The sequence below is a fragment of the Lolium perenne genome, chromosome 4, assembly GCF_019359855.2.
Source record: "Lolium perenne isolate Kyuss_39 chromosome 4, Kyuss_2.0, whole genome shotgun sequence".
NCBI lineage: Eukaryota > Viridiplantae > Streptophyta > Magnoliopsida > Poales > Poaceae > Lolium > Lolium perenne.
Window position 1 is genome coordinate 143883806 of NC_067247.2, and position 21592 is coordinate 143905397.

The 21592-nt window shown below is 45.1% G+C and overlaps 2 protein-coding genes across 2 annotated transcripts; one reads left to right on the plus strand and one right to left on the minus strand.

The window, feature by feature from the left end:
- Positions 1 to 7317: 7317 nt before the first annotated feature.
- LOC127294107 (peroxidase 43) lies at positions 7318 to 9045 on the plus strand. Its single transcript, XM_051323859.2, has 4 exons — positions 7318 to 7587; positions 7682 to 7867; positions 7953 to 8115; positions 8215 to 9045. The coding sequence occupies exons 1-4, from the start codon at positions 7378 to 7380 to the stop codon at positions 8640 to 8642; spliced, it is 987 nt and encodes a 328-aa protein (XP_051179819.1). The 5' UTR covers positions 7318 to 7377; the 3' UTR covers positions 8643 to 9045.
- Positions 9046 to 10794: 1749 nt separating this feature from the next.
- Positions 10795 to 11567, minus strand: LOC139839151 (uncharacterized). The gene is made up of 3 exons (XM_071829197.1): positions 11500 to 11567; positions 10899 to 11260; positions 10795 to 10823 (listed from the first exon to the last, which is right to left on the minus strand). The coding sequence occupies exons 1-3, from the start codon at positions 11565 to 11567 to the stop codon at positions 10795 to 10797; spliced, it is 459 nt and encodes a 152-aa protein (XP_071685298.1).
- Between the last annotated feature and the right edge of the window lie 10025 nt (positions 11568 to 21592).

Here is a 21592-nt window from a genome sequence, read left to right on the forward strand (position 1 = left end):
TAAAATGGTATGTTGAGTATATAAAGTTATCCTTATTTATTCTATTATTACTAAATTTGTTTAAAAAAAATTAATATCCATTATTTTTAGTTTACATTATTGCTAGCCCGGGCAGGTGCACGGGTTGACGACTAGTGCCTATTAATTTTGATCAAAGTCAAATCTTACAAAGTTTAAAAACTTTATGAAAAGATATATCAATACCTATGATATCATCTCAGTGATATTAGAACCATAATGACATATATTTTGTATTATATGTGAGTGTTGATATGTTTCATGTATAGTTAGTCAAACTTTATAAAATTTAACTTTGATTAAAACCAATAGATAAAGTAATTTGGAAGGAAGTACGGCAACCTCGTCAACTCTCTTTATCCACCCTAGTCTTTACTAACCATATTATACATGCATTACTATTTTAGTGTAGTATATTCTACAACTGATAACATAATACTGAAATGTAGTACCTTCGATCCATATTATTTGATGCTAAAATGTATATATCTATAACTAAAATATTTCTAGATATATATGTATTAGCATCAAGTAATATGAATCAGATGGAGTATATTTTATAACTAAAGACATAAAACTGAAATACCACTTGAGTGGTGTTTTGGAACATGGGAGCATATGCTGGCTCTATTTTGAAATGCATCTTACACATATTTTAAATTTCAAAAAAATTGAAACAAAAAATTTGCATGTACATCTTCATGTGCTATGCGCTCGTAAAGTTGTTTTATAAAAAAAATTAGCTTGTCATGTGACGTGTGTAAAAAAGACAAAATTCAGGGCTAAAAATAATGTTTTTCACAAGATGAATTTTCTCTTCTTTACATAGACTACACAAAATATTATTTTTTCGTGAAACTTGATGAATGCACATATATTATGGAGATGTACATGTAGAATGTTTTGTCAAAAAAATTTAACACTTCAAAATATGATTTTTCGGGTAGAGGGCCGGAGCATACGCACCGTGGAGCCGAATTGAATTTCCGAGTTAATAGAACTTCATTTGAAAAATCTTGCAGCTATATCATATCATTCTAATTTATCTATTAATGTTGCTTATTGTCCTCTGCCCGTGGATCATGTTCATCATTGTCAATAGCTAGCTAGGGACCAAAAAATGTGCAATCCATACGTTTCCTTTGATTTATGTTTGGAGGATTAATAGTTCGTATATGAACCTCATATTCTCCTCCACAAGCCTGAGGGTTGGTGGTAGTGCAATAATATATCCTATTAATGTGACATGTATTTCTATGATACCGCACATGTACATATACTTTATTATCTTACTAGAACTTTTTGTGTCGCCCATCCATCAATACAGTATATGCATGCCCATGTGTTTATTTATCAATCTATCAAAACAATTTTCATTTCCCCTTCTATTTTTTATTTTTTAATGATTGACTTGTCATTTTTCTTTCTGCATTATACCGCAGTCAATTTCAGACACTTGTTTTCATGATTATTGGACAGCAATAAATTACCTAGAATAAATAGCATGCATCCATGTTAAGTCTAACAATTCTCAGAGCAAAGACTAACAAGGGATACACCTCTAAGGGTTTATTTAATTTGATATATTCGGGGAACAATGATACAGAGAGATGAACGATGTCCATGTCATTGCCACATGAAGCCTAGAATATTGTGTTTGCACCAAATTTCCTTAGACTTTACCACGGGAAAAAAATGTGTTTGTCGAAATGTTTTAGTGGATGCGAAAACTTGGGTTAAATATAATAAAATTGAATGTTTGCAAAAGTTGTGTACGATTCAAGAAAAAATCTACTTAGAAGCGTTGCATGTGCTTGTCTCCGTAGGGCTCTAAAGTTTACATGGGCTTTTGTCTTATAGAGAGAGGACATGCATGCAACAAAAATCTAAAACCTCATAGGTGATGTCATCAAATTAATTGATCTATCTAAAAACGGCGAAATGGTTATCTTCAAACCCGCTATTTTAATTAGTGATCCATTTACACCATTAAGTTCGCCTCGATGAGGGATTCAGAACTATCGTGTTGCATGTTTTGACAAACTTGTTTCTTATGACACCAGTTTCCTGAACAGTACATAGCAATAATTAGCACCAGCAATTTTCCAGAATATTGTACAAGGTTACCAGATAATATTTTACGGGATTAAAACATTGCAATGATATGCACGACTAAACAGTTGTGTCACACCAGTTGCTAGATTTTAGTACTATAGTTGCCAAATAAGTAGCGAACAATTTCCACAATAATTATAAATGGTTACCAAATAATGATTTACACGTTTTTAGTCATTGCAATGTTATGAACAACTAGAGAGCTAGTGTTCAAGTGTTTCCAAGGCCTGAAAGATGGTGTTATTTCAAACATATTAGCATCATGCAACCTTGCTTTGGTGCAGAATGATGCATATTAATCTCGCAAAAAAATTATTATATATTGCCAACTATTTATCTATAATTTGGCAAGTTAGTACTCACAATATGCATGCATATAATAAATCTAAGATTCTCATAACAATCATATATGGTTGCTTGGCGGTTCCTACTCCTCACATGCATGCATGTAATTAATTAGTCATACGTTATGGGCATTATTTGTTTGTCCACCAAGGCTCAACCATTGTTTGTTGTCTTGGAGTTGAATCCACACTTGAAGCGTTTTTTTTTGTACCCACCGCCGGAAACGCCACCCAGGGCCGAGCGTAACAGCTCACCGTAATCGCTTCCATACGACATCACAACACCTACCACCACGAAACATACACAAAGTTGATCATAGAAAAAATCCTATAACTTTATACTCTATAATGATAGAAAAAATACTAAAGAGTGAAATCCTTTAAAATTCCATGCAAAAGAGAGGGCCCTTAGGAAATTTCGAACTGAGATCTGCAAACAGCCAGATGGTGCATGTTGTTGTTTGTGTGGCCTAATGGAGAGGCTCAATGATGAACCGAAAATAGACCACGCCGCTTGGATCAGTCCATTTCACCGCATTCTCAGCCCAAATTTGGGTTGGCTATGAAGTTGAGCGGACAACTTTTGCTCCCGCATCACTCGTTCATTTGTCCACCTCGGGCCCTCCAGCTATCCACATACACCAGACAGACCAACCACACTTCCCATTCCACTCTCACCCAATCGCCACACCTACAGCTGTTGTGCCCTAGGTCAATTCATCGATGCCATGGTGCCCCTCATGTTGTCCGAGTTGTTCCCAACACCATGCTCGGAGCTCCCGCCGTCGTGGCTACAACTCCCTCCGCTGCAATTCTGGCTCGCGCCGCAATTCCGGCTCGTGCCGCAGTCGACAAAAAGAGGCCGCTGTGCCCGGCGCCGTCAAGCCGAAGAAGGAGATCACGCTGGAGGAGAGGGTTGCGGAGTTTAAAAAGCGAGCTGACCGCAAATACAAATACTAAGTAAATAAAAAACAAAGAGCCAATACATTTGCACACGCCAGCTATGTTCGGGCCCACACTCACGCCAAGGCAATGGCCACCCAATTTGCACTCTGATCAACGGGCAGGCGCTGACAAACGCTCTGGTGATGAGATCTGGCTTGTCCTCGAACAAACCACCATGCTCTTCGGAACATGCCACAACGTTGTCCTGGACTCCTAGTTGTTGAGGGACACGCCGCTAGAAGTCGGCGTGTCTTTCCCGGCCATGCCGACAACTCCAAACATTGACCTTAACATTCCGGCGAGCGGCTGGTCAGGGAGGTGTAAAGGAAGCCCGCAAAGCGTTTGTCACCTGGCGTCGTCTCGTTCCTTGAAACATGTACGAAGATATGCCAGTCCAGCCAGGTTCACCCTCTGACTTGGTATGAATCTCCTTTGCTTCCATATATTAACATGATTTGCGTTCGACCCGATGGCATATCTACCAGGTCCTATCTGAGGATGGGGACGTGACCATGGATCCGACCATGATTAATGAAGGGGCCAGCACCGATACCCAACGTGCGACCCAAGTTGACACCCAAATAACCGCTCTCTCGATGGTGCCACCCCAAGTGACCAAGTGCGTTGAGTGCATCAAAGAGGCCGAGGGGAAGGACCAGCTCCAAGGAGAATGCAAAGAGCGAGGCTTCCTCAAAAGCAGTTATAGAGATGATAAGACACTTCCAGATGACAAGGAGGTGTCAAGCAAGAAGAGGAACGAGAGATAGCACCGGGAAAAAGAGGATTCCGGAAGACCTACTATATCATACAACACAACAAGCTCAAAATTGAAGAGATCAATGCCCATAACAAGCAAAAGGAATTAGAGCTCTTCCTACTTATGGAGGAGACTAGGATCATGGCGACCCCTATGACTCCTATGACTGACGACATGGATCCAAGTCATCAGGCATGGTAGGAGAAGAAGATGATTCTTAATGGAGATGTGTGATTCACTCGATCACGTTTCCATTTGTGTCTCATCCTTTTGGAGCTTTGGGTATACCGTCACGGGCGGAACTGAATTATCTTATAGTACTACTTAATTTGCTCTCATTTTTTGTAAAATTTGGATTATTTGCTAATTTTCGCTAAATCTAGATTATTATACGTGTGAATTATGCATAACAAATAGGCTAAAATTGCCGAGCCGCAGACCAAACTAGAGAGCCGTTGGGTTTACAACCAACCCCAGACGGATATGAGCCTCTTGCCTGTCTGCGATCCATCACGAACGAACTGAGATGGACAATATCGGTGTCTGGAATGCAAGGTTCAGTTGGAGATGCCTTTAAATCAAAGAGAAAAGCCCTATACCGGAAAAAAAAAACTAGTACTTCATTGTATGCAAAGTAGATGGTAGAAAATTTCTATAATTTTGTACTCTTTAACCGAACAATTGTTATAGAAAAAACTGCTAAAGAGTGAAATCATCTAAAATTTTATGCAAAAGAGAGGGCCCTTGAATCTAAGGCCATCTCCAACAGGGTGACGCAAACGGACGATGTGCAACCGTTTGCATTTGCGCGGACCGGAAATGCGTCTGCACCCTGCTCCAGCGGGGCGACGCATCGTGTCCGGGGCGTACGCAGCGACGCAAACACGACACAAATATGCGGCACGTGTGCATCTCCGCAGACGCTACGCGGTCGCGCCTAGCGTCCGCTCGCTTCCCCCACGGGCCCTCCTAGCAGCGACCATGGTTCGATCGGCCTCGAATTAAAGCATAACAAGCGCGCGAATGTCAACCGCCGGAGTGGCAACCGCTTTGATCAACCCGCCAACCGCTGGAATGGAGCACCGAACCGCCGCGGAAGAGCAACCGCTGGCCTCTTCGTTATACGCGTCGCCATTAATCCCCGCAGAATATAACCCCTACGTCTACTATAATTCACGTCGAACCGCCTCTTTCTTCTTCTTCTTCTTCTCCTCCTCCTCCTCCTTCTTCTTCTCCTTCTCCTCCTCCTCCTCCTCCTTCTCCTTCTTCTTCTTCTCCTTCTGCTTCTCCTTCTCCTTCTCCTTCTCCTTCTCCTTCTCCTTCTTCTTCTTCTCCAACACCGGCACGCCATGAGCGACTACACCCTACCGTCGGACTCGGAGAGCGAGGGCAAGCCGCCCGGATGGCTGCATTGGTGGGAATCCCCTGCAACGCCAAGCGATCCGGGCTCCACGCCCAGCGACGGCCAGGTGGAGGACGGAGGCGGCGCTGGCAGCGACGCCGAGGACGAGGAGGAGGGGAAGGAGGAGGAGGAGGAGGAGGAGGAGGAGGAGGAGGAGGAGGAGGAGGAGGAGGAGGACTCCGTCACCAAGTTCGCCTGGCTGGAGGCGCAAGAGGCGGCGGACGACAAGGCGGCGGCAAGGAAGGAGTCCAGGGCCCGGGCAAGGGCGCAGGCGCGGGCGGTGCGTCGTCGTCTTCCGTTCACCGACGACGACGACGAAGACGACACTTTGTCCGACTCCAACTCCTCGACGGATGCGTCGTCCTCCAGTTCCTCTTCCGACGAGGAGGTGACAAGCAAGATGCGCAGGAGTTTGGACGACGAGGCAGGGCCTTCTAACAAGAAGGCCAAAAATTAGTTTTTAGTTTATATATGTTTTTAAATTTGTTCTTATTTGTATGTTAAATATGTTTGAACCGTTTCGATTGGAGTAATCTATCCGGTGAATTGTTTATGGCTAATCTATTCGATTCGAGCAACAAGACATCATTCAGTACTACTTATTTTCGCGTTTAAACTTGCTCATTCAACAAAAATGAAAAGAAGGAGCAGGAAAAAACAGTTGCATGTTCAAAATGCGTCGGACCGCTGAGAGTGGCCCCCGACACAAACGGATATTTCGCCCCTCACGGTCATTTTGACATCCGTCTGGCGACGCAAACGGACACCCGCGGATAATTTATGCGTCTAAACTGCGTCGCCCAGTTGAAGATGCCCTAAGAGGACGCCCTCCTATACCTGAAAAAACTAGCAGTTCATTTACCCTCTGGACGTCAGAACGACATGATTGATCTCCAATTCCGTGCAAGCTTTGCCCATGACGAAATCTCTTGGAGCTTGTGCAGCAGTAATGTGATGAAGTCCAGAAACCAGGGGAGAGGTCGCACACTTTCACAGTTCAGGCAATCCGGCTGTGACCATCTCATGGATGCTCCTCTGCCATGGCATGCCATGCCGCAGACGCAACCCTTTACTGCTCCCTCTCGCTGGCAACTTGCCGCACGCCCCTTTTGCCGTGACAAATTGGCCATGAATCATGGCTCACTCGCTGGAGTCGCGCACATAAATTCCGGCCGGTGACCTGCGCACATGGACGACGGATGGCTGGCCGGCCTAACCATGCATGGTCCAGGAGAAATTTCTCCGGCCATCCCCGGAACTGTGTAACGCATTCATGGCGGTGTCCCCGCCAAGATCGAATTGGGACATCGATCAACTGGGACTAGGTAGTAGATTCAGCTTCACAGCAGACGACATATCTATTCAGTTTATGCAGAAAGTACGCATAGCGAATCTATGCAATTACCGAGTACTGCGCGAAATTCCTCACAGGTTACTCCCTCTGCTTCATAATTCTTGTCATGCTTTATGTCAAATTTAAATTACAATCACGACAAAGTTATGTAACAGAGGGAATTCTTCGAAATTACAAGAAAATTCCATCTTGGTTAGTGCAACTAACTTCATCAAGATGACAAGACTTCTGCACTCAACTACATTATGCGGTTTTGTGTACCACTAAATGCCTGGCACCTACTCTTTGCGGTGCGGTCAAATCAAATCATCCATCCATGTGATGCAACATTTGGAAGGTTTTGCCTGCAGCTCAGCTTATAAAACCCCATTAACGCAGCGCGCAGGACCTTGCCCCTAGCTCTCACTCACCCCCACCCTCGCTCTACATTCTTTTCGCCAAGATGGGCTGTAGCAGTACGAGCTGCAGCGTGGCCGTGGCCCTCTTGCTGCTGGCGCTCGGAGCCAGTGGCCAGCTGCAGGTGGGGTTCTACTCCAAGTCCTGCCCCAGCGCCGAGTCCACCGTCGCGTCCGTCGTCCGGGCCGCCTCCGCCTCCGACTCCACCATCCTCCCCGCGCTCCTCCGCCTCCAGTTCCATGACTGCTTCGTCAGGGTATGCATGCCGGTGTCTGTTTCTTGCGAGATTTCTATGACCCTCCTGCAAAGCTTCTTACTAGTAACTTAAACTGGACGGCTCTGTGTATCAGGGTTGCGACGCGTCGGTGCTGATCAAGGGCGGTAACAACAGCGCGGAGGTGGACAACGCCAAGCACCAGGGCCTGCGCGGGCTGGACGTGATCGACAGCGCCAAGGCGCAGCTCGAGACGCAGTGCCCAGGCGTCGTCTCGTGCGCCGACATCGTCATTCTCGCCGCGCGCGACGCCGTCGCCTTCGTAAGAACATACTTTATCGCGCGCGCTGCATGCACGGAGGTTAAAAAACTGATCGGTTTCAATTCGTGTTGCTTGCTGCACGCAGACGGGCGGGCCGTCGTTCGACGTGCCGACTGGCCGGCTCGACGGCAAGGTGTCGAACCTGCGCGACGCCGACGTGCTACCCGACGTGCACGACTCCGCCCAGGTCCTCCGCTCCAAGTTCGCCGCCGGCGGCCTCGACGACAAGGACCTCGTCCTCCTCAGCGGTGAGCCAAACTAAGACAAACCTCGACGGCCCTTTCATGGTGGCCGGCTAGCTGAGCTCAGCTAACAGACTAACACACACTTTTTTATGCGAACTGCAGCCGCGCACACGGTGGGCACGACGGCCTGCTTCTTCATGCAGGACCGCCTCTACAACTTCCCGCTCGCGGGCGGCGGCCGAGGGTCGGACCCGTCCATCCCGGTCGACTTCCTCGCCGAGCTAAAGTCCCGGTGCGCGCCGGGGGACTTCAACACGCGGGTGCCGCTGGACCGCGGCAGCGAGCGCGTCTTCGACACCTCCATCCTCCGCAACATCCGCAACGGCTTCGGCGTCATCGCCTCCGACGCCGCCCTCTACGACGACGCCTCCACCGTCGACGTCGTCGACTCCTACTCCGGCCTCCTCGGCACCATCTTCGGGCCCTACTTCCGCCAGGACTTCGCCGACTCCATGGTCAAGATGGGCAGCATCGGCGTCATCACCGGCAGCAACGGGGAGGTCCGGAAGCTCTGCTCCAAGTTCAACTGATCGTCATGATCCGCCCATCATCGATCTAGCCGTGGATACCATTCATTGCGCTGCTGGTTGGCGAGCTAGCCCATGCACACGATGCATGCATCGCGTGCTCTGGTCGCGTCCAGCCTTCATGGCGATTTCTTCTTCTATTTATTGTGTACATGTTACTGCTTGAGAAAAGAGAGGGAAAATTTAGTGTGTTCATGTGATGCGCCAAAAGGTCTAGCTAGCACGGCCGAGGGGTTGCAAATGGTTCTAGGATATGTGCAGTTTTCTCTTGAAGTGAAATCAAATTCATAGGGTATAAGAGATATGTTTGATTTTTTATGTTTATAATATGTACACTGTAGAACACCATATGTGCAATTAAGTGAAGGTGATATCATTTTGTTCTTGCCCTTTGGTTGGGGCTATTTATCTGTGTAAATGTGAGATTGTGAAAACTTGTGTTTATGTGCATCCACTGCCAATGTAAACAAGTGTCACATGTTACTGCCGTATAGAAAAGTTTATTCGATTGCTTGGACTTAATTTGTTTTTCAGTACAAATTAAATCAAAATTATTTTCTTCACCTTGGAGTCATCTAACTATAAGGAAGACTTCAATAAATGATTTTCCCTTCAACTTAACTGATTGGCAAGAGCAAAATTTTCTGTATATATTCATGCCCACTCCAAGCTACGAATGCTGAATGTGTCAGCCGGGCGATGTATATGACATGATCAAACTCATCATTGAGTAAAAGCTTTTGTTTCTATGCCCTGTTTGAGCAGTTGGCAGATCAGGAAGTAGGCAGAGTTGGCTGGGCTTGTTATTATTGGGGACAAGAACTTCTCTTGCTTAGCTTGCAACCGGAAATTAGAAGTACTGCATTGATGGGGTTGTCCCTAAACACTGCAAATTATTGTGTTTTTTTTACAATACCAAAACGAAAAATGTCTTGACAAACAAAGAAGGGATTGCATACGGAGATGGTGTACCTGACTAGCTACATGTACGTTAGTTTGTGAACCTGGCCAATATCTTACAATCCTTTTCCAGGATCTGGTGTCTGAAACCTTTTCTGCTAACAGCACCAAAAGGTACTACTAGTGTGCAGCTTTATAAATGCATGAGAATTTGTGGGCTAACAAAGCTAATCAGGCGGCTATTTATGAGTCCGAATAAATTTGCAGTTCAATTGCCATACACGCTGAGAATGCCGTGGAATGTTTGGTTACTTCAAAAAGAATTTCCATCAGGCTGCTAATCTTGAACGCCAGCTGGTGGTGCTAATTAAAGATGATCTCTTGCTGTTAGAGCATCTCCACCAGCGCGCCCCAAATAGTTGCCGGCAGGGGCGCCGACACTGTTGTATGGAGGGTGCCAGCAATGCATCCTCTATTAGGGACGATATTTCCACACCGGCGCCTCCCACACGTCGGTCCCCAAAACTTTATTTTACTTTTTACAATATTTTAAAACAACATATCAATCACATTTTATTCATACTATATTCAATTATTCATACAATCACACAAATACTACTTAAATTATTCATACAATCAAACATATGGAAAATAAATTATTCTTACAATCAAACAAATGGAAATTAAATTATTCTTACAATCAACCAAATAGAAATTAAATCATGCATTGTTGGCGGCTCCTCTCCTCGCCCACAAATGTGCAGCTAGATCCGCCTGAAGTTGAGCATGAACACCTGCATCTCAAATTTTATTATGCATGTGAAGAAAAGCGGCAAATTCTTGGGGTACATGCTCCACCTCAGCAAGAGGTACTTGATAATCAAATGGTTGATCATCATGCACAGGTTCGTCGCGCTTGCTCACAATGATCATGTTGTGCATGATCACACAGGCGTTCATCACCTCCCACATTTGAGACTCAGACCAAGTGAGAGTTGGGTACCTGACAATGGCGAAACGCTGCTGAAGCACCCTAAAAGCACGCTCAACATCCTTGCGAGCTGCTTAATTCCTGGCACGTTGCAAAATAAGCGTCCATCTCCGAAGCTGGAAACGGGATTATCTTCACAAATGTAGCATACATTGGCTAGATACCGTCAGCTACATAGTACCCCTTGTTGTATGCGTGACCGTTTACCTTAAATTTCACGGCAGGAGCTTGTCCCTCAGCTAGCCTGGAAAACACCGAAGAGCACTACAACACGTTGATATCATTGTTTGTTCCTGCCATGAAAAAAAATGCATGCCAAATCCAGAGATCATGGTCAGCCACCGTCTCAAGAATGGCACTGCACTCACCGGTATGCCCCTTGTAGATCCCCTGCCAAGAAAAAGGGCAATTCTTCCAGCCCCAGTGCATGCAGTCAATGCTTTCAAGCATCCCAGGAAACCCACTTGCTGCATTTTTTGCCGGGATTCTAGCTGTATCATCTGCCCTTGGTGCTCTCAAGTAGTCTTTAGCAAACAACGCTATGACGGCTCGGAAAAATCTGTAGAGAGTCTGTGAACATGTCGACTCCGCCATCTGTAGGTAGTCATTGGCTGTATCTGGAGGAGCTCCATATGCAAGACAACGCATTGCATCGGTGCACTTCTGAATTGGGGTGAAGCCCCACAAACCTGTGTAATCTTGTTTGGTCATGAAGAAGTCTTCGTACTCCCTGACGCCATAGACAATCTTCATGAACAGATCCTTGTTCATCCTAAACCGGCGCCAAAATTCCTTCGGCGATGAGTCGAGTCGTCGTTGAAATAGTCGACATCAAGCAGCATTGCGTCGGCTTGACGATGCCATTTGATGTTCCTCCTCTTGCCTGGCTTTAAGCCGCCGCCCTGAGGCACGGCGAAGAAAGGTTGGCGAACGCGCAACATACTCGTCAGAATCAGCTGCTGTTGTTACCGTCGGACAGCCTCTGTGTTCTCCTCCTCCGTGAACAGCTGCACCATCGTCTCGTCGTCGTTGTCCATCGCGGAAATCCGACAAACACCTTGCGGGTGGGGCGGTTCTGCCGCGGTGGCGGCGAGCTCTGTTCCAGGTGAAACAGCGGCCGCCGGTCGAGAGGTGGCGGCCGTGTCGATGGATGGCGGTTCCTGGACAGGCGGCGGTGTCTATTGCAAGCAGGGGCGCGGCAACGACGATGACGGTGGCGATCTAGAGGGGTGGGAGTCTGCTCGGGAGTGGGTAGGAGGTGGGGAAAGCGGTGCGTCTGGCTGTCTGGCGGAGCTCGCGCTCGTTTTCTGACGTGCCGCAAGGCGCCGGCGCGCCCGATCCGCGCCCTCTACGAAGGGGCCGGTACGGGGTTGCCGGTGATTTTATTGGACTCGAAAACTAGCTGGCGTCTTTTGAGACGCACCGGTGCGAGCCCAAAATCCACATCTACCTCCAAAACGCTATCGAGGCCCCTATAGAACGCGCCCGTGGAGATGCTTTTAGAAGCACAATATATACAGAACTTGCAAGGGCTCGGCCTCGGGAAGTTATTCCGCAAAAGCCACTTATAATCTGCTTGGCCAGGGGAATGTGGGTTTTACTGTGGCTGAACCTGTTTGGAAATCACTTGCACTGCTAAAATGTAAGATCTTTGCATAGTTGGTGCTCCAGTACAGGCTCCGAACGTCTGACAGAAGGCAGCGGCATAGACTTGGTGGCAGACATTGACAAACTGATGTGTGCGCTATTTGCTTGCAAAAGGAGGATAAGGTTGCAGCTTCGCGAAACAGGTGTGATTTGGCTGCTTGAGGAAGGCAGATGTGCATTTGGTGGAGCCACAAGGAGACGGCGGTCTGGAGTCATGGGGCTTGTTTAGGAGCCTGGGCTGGGCCGTAGGTTTTGGTCAATTTGGTTTTTTTGGGTTTTCTTCGTGTTATTGTATCGCATGATTCTTAAAATATTCCCGGGCCAGGTCCGAGAGGAATTGCCCAAATCAATTGTTTCTAGCGAGCCACCCTTGTCTCTGTAAAAAGCGACAACCGCGTTCCCGTAGAGTCGCCTAGGGGAGATGGCACGAGCCCGCGCGGAACGACAAAAGATCGGCAGAATGAATTCCGTCACCTCACTCCAAATTTCAGCACCGTACATAGGGGCGGCTTTCTCACCGCCAATTTCAAATCCCCCATTCCGCCCATTTTGAATTATCCACCCTTCCCGATCTAGCGACATGGCCGGCTGGTCATCACCCGCTCGGTCGGCTGATGTCTACGCACGCTTCTATTCATGTAGACAATGTTGGGCCTCCAAAAACAGATGTTTGTAGAACAGCAGCAAGTTTCCCTTAAGTGAATCACCCAAGGTTTATCGAACTCAGGGAGGTAGAGGTCAGAGATATCCCTCTCAAGCAACCCCGCAATTAAGATACAAGAAGTCTCTTGTGTCCCCAACACATCTAATACACTTGTCAGATGAATAGGTGCACTAGTTCGGCGAAGAGATAGTGAAATGCAAGTGGTATAGATGGTGGTAATATTGCAGGAAGTAAAGATGCAGTAAAACAGTAAACAAGAGGTGCCAGAAAATAGCTTGCTGGCGTGGGAAGCAATTCTTTGTGGTGTAACTTTTCTATTCGGAAACAAGGCCTAGGGATCCTACTTTCACTAGTGGACACTCTCAACAGTGATCACATAAATAAATAACTTCTCTTCCTTTGTGCTACATATACTCTTGTTTGATAACAAACACCATTCATTGTGTAGGGCTACAAGAGCTTCCTCAAGCCGGAGTTAACAAGCGCCACAACATTCGGTGTTCGTATTTAAGTAACCTGGTGCAGCCACACCATAGGGGGGCGCCCCCCCATTGGCCGCGCCGCCTTGTGGGGTGGGGCCCCCTGGCTCCCCTCTGGTCCCTCTTCGGTGCTCTGGAAGCTTCTGGGAAAAATAAGGTTCTGGGCGTTGATTTCGTCCAATTCCGAGAATATTTCCTTTCTAGGATTTCTGAAACCAAAAACAGCAGAAAACAGCAACTGGCACTTCGGCATCTCGTTAATAGGTTAGTTCCGAAAAATGCATCAAAACGATATAAAGTATGAATAAAACATGTAGGTATTGTCATAAAACTAGCATGGAACATAAGAAATTATAGATACGTTGGAGACGTATCAAGCATCCCCAAGCTTAGTTCCTACTCGCCCTCGAGTAGGTAAACGATAAAAAAGAATAATTTCTGTAGTGACATGCTACTTACATAACCTTGATCATACTATTGTAAAGCATATGAGATGAATGCAGTGACTCAAGACAATGATCTATAGTTGCTAACAAATAGATAACATATAGCAAAACTTTTCATGATAGTACTTTCAAGACAAGCATCAAAAAGTCTTGCATAAGAGTTAACTCATAAAGCAATAAATTCAAAGTAAAGGCATCGGAGCAACACAACGGAAGATTAAGTTTCAGCAATTGCTTTCAACTTCCAACATGCATATCTCATGGATAATTGTCAGCACAAAGTAATATGATGAATGCAAATAAGCAAGTATGTAAGAATCAATGCACAGTTGACACAAGTGTTTGCTTCTAAGATGGAAGGAAGTAGGTAAACTGACTCAACATAAAGTAAAAGAAAGACCATTCGCAGAGGGAAGCAGGGATTAAATCATGTGCTAGAGCTTTTTAAGTTTTGAAATCATATAGAGAGCATAAAAGTAAAGTTTTGAGAGGTGTTTGTTGTTGTCAACGAATGGTAGCGGGTACTCTAACTACCTTATCAACCAGACTTTCAAGAGCGGCTCCCATGAAGGACGTTATCTCTACCAGCAAGGTAGATCATCCCTCTTCTCTTTTGTTTACACATGTACTTTAGTTTAGTTTTTTTATTTATTTATGGATGACACTCCTTCCAACCTTTTGCTTTCACAAGCCATGGCTAACCGAATCCTCGGGTGCCTTCCAACAATCACATACCATGAAGGAGTGTCTATTTATTTTAGTTTTGTTTAGAGATGACACTCCTCCCAACCTTTGCTTTCTCAAGCCATGGCTAACCGAATCCTCGGGTGCCTTCCAACATTTCACATACCATGGAGGAGTGTCTATTTGCAAAATTAAGTTGCTTACTGATGAATCAGAGCAAAACATGTGAAGAGAATTATTAATGAAAGTTAATTAATTGGGGCTGGGAACCCCGTTGCCAGCTCTTTTTGCAAAATTATTGGATAAGCGGATGAGCCACTAGTCCATTGTGAAAGTCTGTCAAAAGTAAATGACAAGGTTGAAAGATATACACCACATACTTCCTCATGAGCTATAAAACATTGACACAAATAAGAGATAATAGCTTTTGAATTGTTTAAAGGTAGCACATGAAGTATTTGCTTGGAATGGCAGGAAATACCACATAGTAGGTAGATATGGTGGACACAAATGGCATAGGTTTTGGCTCAAGGTTTTGGATGCACGAGAAGCATTCCCTCTCAGTACAAGGCTTTGGCTAGCAAGGTTGTTTGAAGCAAACACAAGTATGAACCGGTACAGCAAAACTTACATAAGAACATATTGCAAGCATTATAAGACTCTACACTGTCTTCCTTGTTGTTCAAACACCTTAACCAGAAAATATCTAGACTTAGAGAGACCAATCATGCAAACCAAATTTTAACAAGCTCTATGTAGTTCTTCATTAATAGGTGCAAAGTATATGATGCAAGAGCTTAAACATGATCTATATGAGCACAACAATTGCCAAGTATCAAATTATTCAAGACATTGTACCAATTACCACATGAAGCATTTTCCGTTTCCAACCATATAACAATGAACGAAGCAGTTTTCAACCTTCGCCATGAACATTAAAAGTAGCACTAAGAACACATGTGTTCATATGCAACAGCGGAGCGTGTCTCTCTCCCATACAAAGAATGCTAGGATCCGATTTTATTCAAACAAAAACAAAAATAAAAACAAACAGACGCTCCAAGTAAAGCACATAAGATGTGACTGAATAAAAATATAGTTTCACTAGAGGTGACCTGATAAGTTGTCGATGAAGAAGGGGATGCCTTGGGCATCCCCAAGCTTAGATGCTTGAGTCTTCTTGAAATATGCAGGGATGAACCACGGGGGCATCCCCAAGCTTAGACTATTCACTCTTCTTGATCATATTATATTATCCTCCTCTCTTGACCCTTGAAAACTTCCTCCACACCAAACTCGAAACAAACTCATTAGAGGGTTAGTGCATAATTGAAAATTCATATATTCAGAGGTGACATAATCATTCTTAACACTTCTGGACATTGCACAAAGCTACTGAAAGTTAATGGAACAAAGAAATCCATCAAACATAGCAAAACAGGCAATGCGAAATAAAAGGCAGAATCTGTCAAAACAGAATAGTCCATAAAGACGAATTTTTCTGGGGCACTTAACTTGCTCAGATGAAAAAGCTCAAATTGAATGAAAGTTGCGTACATATCTGAGGATCACGCACGTAAATTGGTAGAATTTTCTGAGTTATCTACAGACGGGGCTGCTCAATTTCGTGACAGTAAGAAATCTGTTTCTACGCAGTAATCCAAATCTAGTATCAACTCTACTATCAAAGACTTTACTTGGCACAACAATGCAATAAAGTAAAGATAAGGAGAGTTTGCTACAGTAGTAACAACTTCCAAGACACAACAAAATAGTAGCAAAATAAAAACATGGGTTATCTCCCAAGAAGTGCTTTATTTATAGCCATTAAGATGGGCTCGGTAATTTTATTGATGCTCGCGCAATAAATAAGAGTTGAAGCAAAAGAGAGCATCAAGAAGCAAATTCAAAACACATTTAAGCCTAACCCACTTCCTATGAAAAGGAATCTTGTAAGGAAACAAGTACTGAAAGCACATAGCAACAAGCATAAAAAGGCAACACAAGTTCAACTTCAAGATTCTCAACATAAAGAGGGGAAACTTAACATTATTAAGATGCATATAACCATGTTTCCCTCTCTCATAATAACTTTCAGTGGCATCATGAACAAACTCAACAATATAAGTATCACATAAAGCATTTTTATTCACATGCATAAAAGTATCATTACTCTCCACATAAGCATAATCAATTTTATTAGTAATAGTGGGAGTAAAACTACCATAACCATCATTGTAATCATAAATTGCAGGCATGGTATAATCATAATAACCTTTATCCTCCATAGTAGGTGGCACCAAAATACCACTATCATTATAATCATCATAAATAGGAGGTAAAGTATCATCAAAGAAAATTTTCTCCTCAAAACTTGGGGGACTAAAAATATCATGCTCATCAAAACCAGCTTCCCCAAGCTTAGAATTTTCCATAGCATTAGCAACAATAGTGTTCAAAGCATTCATACTAATAACATTCCCATTATCATGCATATAAAGTTTCATGGGTTTTTTAATTCTCTCTTCAAACACATCATGTCCTAATTCAAGATAAAGTTCATAAAGATCTCTCATTTTGTTGTTGTTTTCCATTAAGCCTAACTAGTGAAAACAAGAAACAAAAAGATATAATTGCAGGATCTAAAGGAAATATCTTCGAGCACTCACACACCGGCAACAGTGCTAGGAAATAGCTTAGTAGTCGGAGGATGTGAATACCTTTTACCTTACCTCCCCGGCAACGGCGCCAGAAAATAGCTTGATGTCTACGCACGCTTCTATTCTTGTTGACAGTGTTGGGCCTCCAAGGGCAGAGATTTGTAGAACAGCAGCAAGTTTCCCTTAAGTGAATCACCCAAGGTTTATCGAACTCAGGGAGGTAGAGGTCAGAGATATCCCTCTCAAGCAACCCTGCAATTAAGATACAAGAAGTCTCTTGTGTCCCCAACACACCTAATACACTTGTCAGATGTATAGGTGCACTAGTTCGGCGAAGAGATAGTGAAATGCAAGTGGTATAGATGGTGGTAATATTGCAGGAAGTAAAGATGCAGTAAAACAGTAAACAAGCGGTGCCAGAAAATAGCTTGCTGGCGTGGGAAGCAATTCTCTGTGGTGTAACTTTTCTATTCGGAAACAAGGCCTAGGGATCCTACTTTCACTAGTGGACACTCTCAACAGTGATCACATAAATAAATAACTTCTCTTCCTTTGTGCTACATATGCTCTTGTTTGATAACAAACACCATTCACTACAAGAAAAGTTCTGATAGACAACGTCTCAAAATCGTCCGCTAAGGGGTATTTTTCGTCGCCTATGGGCCTAACCCGACGATATGGGTTCTGTTGTGGAAACTGCGTCAGGCAAAGTCCTACGACGATTTTTTCAGTCCGTCGCGCTTGGGCGCCCTTCCGCCACGGAAAATCGGACCGTTGCCCAAGTGTTTCCGGGAGCCCGTTGACTGCTGACGTCATGCAAACTGACACGTGGCAGACGCCGCAGTTAGCGCGATTAACGGCGTTAACCGGCTGAAACCCCGTGGTAGATGGTAGGCCCACACGAGGCCTGCCACGTCTTAAGCGGGCCGGCCCATTAAGTTTGCGGGCCAGGCCAGGTGACTTAGTTTGACCGGTCAACTATATAGCTGGGCTGGTCCATTAGTTACGTGGGCCGGGCCTAACCTCTAAGGTTGACTAGTCAAAACTTTAATGGGCCGGCCCACTAAGCATGTGGGCCGGGCCGAATGCACTCGATTGACCGGTCAACAGGCAAAAGGGCCGGCCCACAAGACATGTGGGACCCACTTTCCTGGTATCGGGCCGGCCCATTTACAAAGTGGGGTCCACATTAAAGCAACTGGGCCGGCCCAAGAAGTTATTGGGCCGGCCCAATTAGCATGTGGGTCCCACTTTTCCTGCTATCGGGCCGGCCCATTTAGTACGTGGGGTCCACATTTGATCAAATGGGCTGGCCCAACAAGCCAGTGGGCCGGGCCAAAAGCACCGGTGGGTCCCACTTTCCTGTTAAAGGGCCAGCCCATTTAGTACGTGGGGTCCACCATATAGCAAGTGGGCCGGCCCAACAAGATAGTGGGCCGGGCCAAAAACACAGGTGGGTCCCACTTTCCAGTTAAAGGGCTGGCCCATTTAGTATGTGGGGTCCACCATATAGCAATTGGGCCGGCCCAACAAGATAGTGGGCCGGGCCAAAACACTGGTGGGTCCCACTTTCCTGTTAAAGGGCCGGCCCATTTAGTATGTGGGGTCCACCGTATAGCAAGTGGGCCGGCCCAACACGCTAGTGGGCCAGGCCAAAAACACAGGTGGGTCCCTCTTTCCTGTTAAAGGGCCGGCCCATTTAGTATGTGGGGTCCACCATATAGCAAGTGGGCCGGCCCAACACGCTAGTGGGCCGGGCCAAAAACACAGGTGGGTCCCACTTTCGTCTTAAAGGGCCGGCCCGTTTAGTATGTGGGGACCACCACAAAAGCAATTGGGCTGGCCCAACTAGTTAGTGGGCCGACCCAGTAGTGGGTGGGGTCCACCTTAAAGCAAGTGGGCCGGCCCAATAAAAGTGTGGGGTCCACAGTAAATCAAGTGGGCTGGCCCAATAAGTAAGTGGGCTAGCCCGTTTAGTTGCTGTTTATATGCCGGCGTAATAGGCGCTTTAGGATTTTGCGGGCCGGCACATATGTGATTTCGCTTAATTGGGCCGTTTAAGGGATGGGAATTCGTGATTTAGATATTGAGAATATTTACGCAGCATTGATTTCTGTCGGATAGCCTCACTTACCACAAGCACCAACGAAAAAATGCGCGAAAGAACTATAAAAACTAACTAAATATTACATCAGATGCAAGGCATTGAAAAATATTACAGAACCCAGAGAAATTGAATGGTAATTAAACCTAGCAATACAATGAAGGGATCCGGCAATCTTTTAAGTTGTCCATGCAGCACCTATATCCAAAACAAAGACATTACAAGTTAAGACAGCAACAATGGAAAGGCAAAGACACTACAATATTGTTTGCCAAAGAATTTGGAACTCATCATTTCGTCGTTATAACAAGATCATTGTAATGCGCACAATAAGCAAACAAAGAGTGCATGCCGCATACCAACAGCCAATATAACAGAGCATGTTAGAATGAAACAGCAGACTTACTACTGTCGAGTCCCATGCAAACCAACATGTTCAGGGAGTACAAAATTGGCATGAACAACATAGTAGCAGGCTATAAATTTTGTAACAACGGCGAGCAAGATGAAGTTATGATGGCTACATCTACAGAGCGAGGAATGTAAACCAAAAATAGAAGTTACGATGGCAAAAGCTAAAGAGGAGGGAATGTGAACCAACATGTGCCAAGTGCAATTACTTCATTTTGGCCGTGAACTAAATAATACTCTGAACTTATAGTGAAGGGGATGCAAATCAAGATGTTTCGGGATATAAACTTGTAATGAGCAACACATAGAGGATAGTTAATGTTGGAGCTTAGGATGGACCAGATACAGAATATAGTGGGATCACCTGTGAACTTGTATAAGAGGGAATGCAAACCAATATGTTCAGCTTTCCATATGTGAGCGTCATGCCAAGTCAGAGAAACAAGTCAATAATGCAGCTTTTGAAGAACAAGATGGCACGCAAAATTATTATCTAGTAGTATGACAAGTTTATTTGTACTACGAGGCTAGATAGCGAGTGATAGCATGCCAAACTAAGTCCTTACTTTGTTAGCTTACAATGAACTAGATACAAAAAATGGCATCACCTGTAGTACAGGGAATGCAAGCCAACATGTTCATGGAGTAAAAAATTGGCACAAACAACATAGTAGCAGGCCATAATTTTTGTAACAATGACTGAGCAAGATAAAGTTATGATGGCTAGATCTACAGAGCAGGGAATGTAAACCAAATATAGAAGTTACGATGCCAAAAGCTATAGAGCAGGGAATGCGAACCAACATGTGCAATTACTTAAAATTGGCCATGAACTAAATAATAGCAGGATGTTACTATAATACCTATAATTTTTGTAACAACGACTGAGCAAGATAGAAGTTATGATGGCTACATCTACAGAGCAGGGAATGCAAACCAAAATGTTCAATCGCTTAAAGTTAGCAATGAAGTAGAAAATAGCAACGTGTTACGGTCATAGCTAGGAATGAACTAAAAGAGCTTCAGACAAACAAGCATCTGAACCCAGAACATGGCGCTAAAACAAGGGACTTACATTAGGAGAAGCACTATGTGGGAGTCACAGCAGATCTTCCTGGGGTTGATAGATCCGGTGATGAAGTACGCTACATGTGCTACTTGGGGTTGGAGAGACGGCCATTACACTTCATGATTACTCATCTCATCTGCAAAAACGTAACGGCGCGTCGTTAGCACAAACAGGTTCCCCCAAGATTAAACAAGAACTTGCAGGCAAGCAATAGAAAAGCGACAGTAGAAGAGTTTAGATCATGCACAGCGCCGGTGAAGCAGATCCGGTTCGTGCACAGCGGTGTCGGTGAGCAAGATCCGATGCGGTGGATGACGGATCCGGCGAAGCGACTCCGGTGGGGTGGACGATACCGCAGCTGAAGCGACTGCGGTAGACTGCTAGATGAGCATATGGTTTCGAGGTTCGGCGGGGATGATCCGATCCGGTTGATGACGGCGTCGATGAAGCGGCTCCGGCAGGCAGCCGGATGACGAGGATCGCGAGGGCTCGGGTAGGCCAGGGAAGTCCGGCGGGGATGTTCCGGTGCGGTGGTCGTGGAGGTGGGAGAGAGGGACTTGGGAAGTTCCGGTGGGTGGTCTGAGGGAAATGAATTTTTTTTGGGAGGGTTTCCGGGCTAGGGAGGTGGTGATCCAAAAAATGACGGGCAGACCCCCCCACCAACCGACTTTGCTGTCATCTCCACAGGGGTAGAATGGGAATTTGGAAGCGTGTGAAATTTTTGTATTTTGTAGGCGGGAAGTTTTGCCGCTATGAGATTTTGAATTTCGCTAAGGTCCAAGTATAATGATAAAAAATTGTGAGACCGTACTAGTACCTCTGTTCAAGGCCGAGTGCAAAATCAAATCATCGTCACCTTGAATATTGGTCACTACCATGGTCATGATCTATCTCTGAA

Excerpts from the sequence above, each read along its gene's own strand:
- LOC127294107 (XM_051323859.2), top strand. The coding sequence starts at position 7,378 with ATGGGCTGTAGCAGTACGAGCTGCAGCGTGGCCGTGGCCCTCTTGCTG. Across the intron at positions 7,588-7,681 it reads TCCATGACTGCTTCGTCAGG|GGTTGCGACGCGTCGGTGCT; the intron begins GTATGCATGCCG and ends TCTGTGTATCAG. Across the intron at positions 7,868-7,952 it reads CGCGCGACGCCGTCGCCTTC|ACGGGCGGGCCGTCGTTCGA; the intron begins GTAAGAACATAC and ends TGCTGCACGCAG.
- LOC139839151 (XM_071829197.1), bottom strand. The coding sequence starts at position 11,567 with ATGGACAACGACGACGAGACGATGGTGCAGCTGTTCACGGAGGAGGAG. Across the intron at positions 11,261-11,499 it reads AACACAGAGGCTGTCCGACG|GGAGTACGAAGACTTCTTCA; the intron begins GTAACAACAGCA and ends CTATGGCGTCAG. Across the intron at positions 10,824-10,898 it reads GATCTACAAGGGGCATACCG|GAACAAACAATGATATCAAC; the intron begins GTGAGTGCAGTG and ends TTTTCATGGCAG.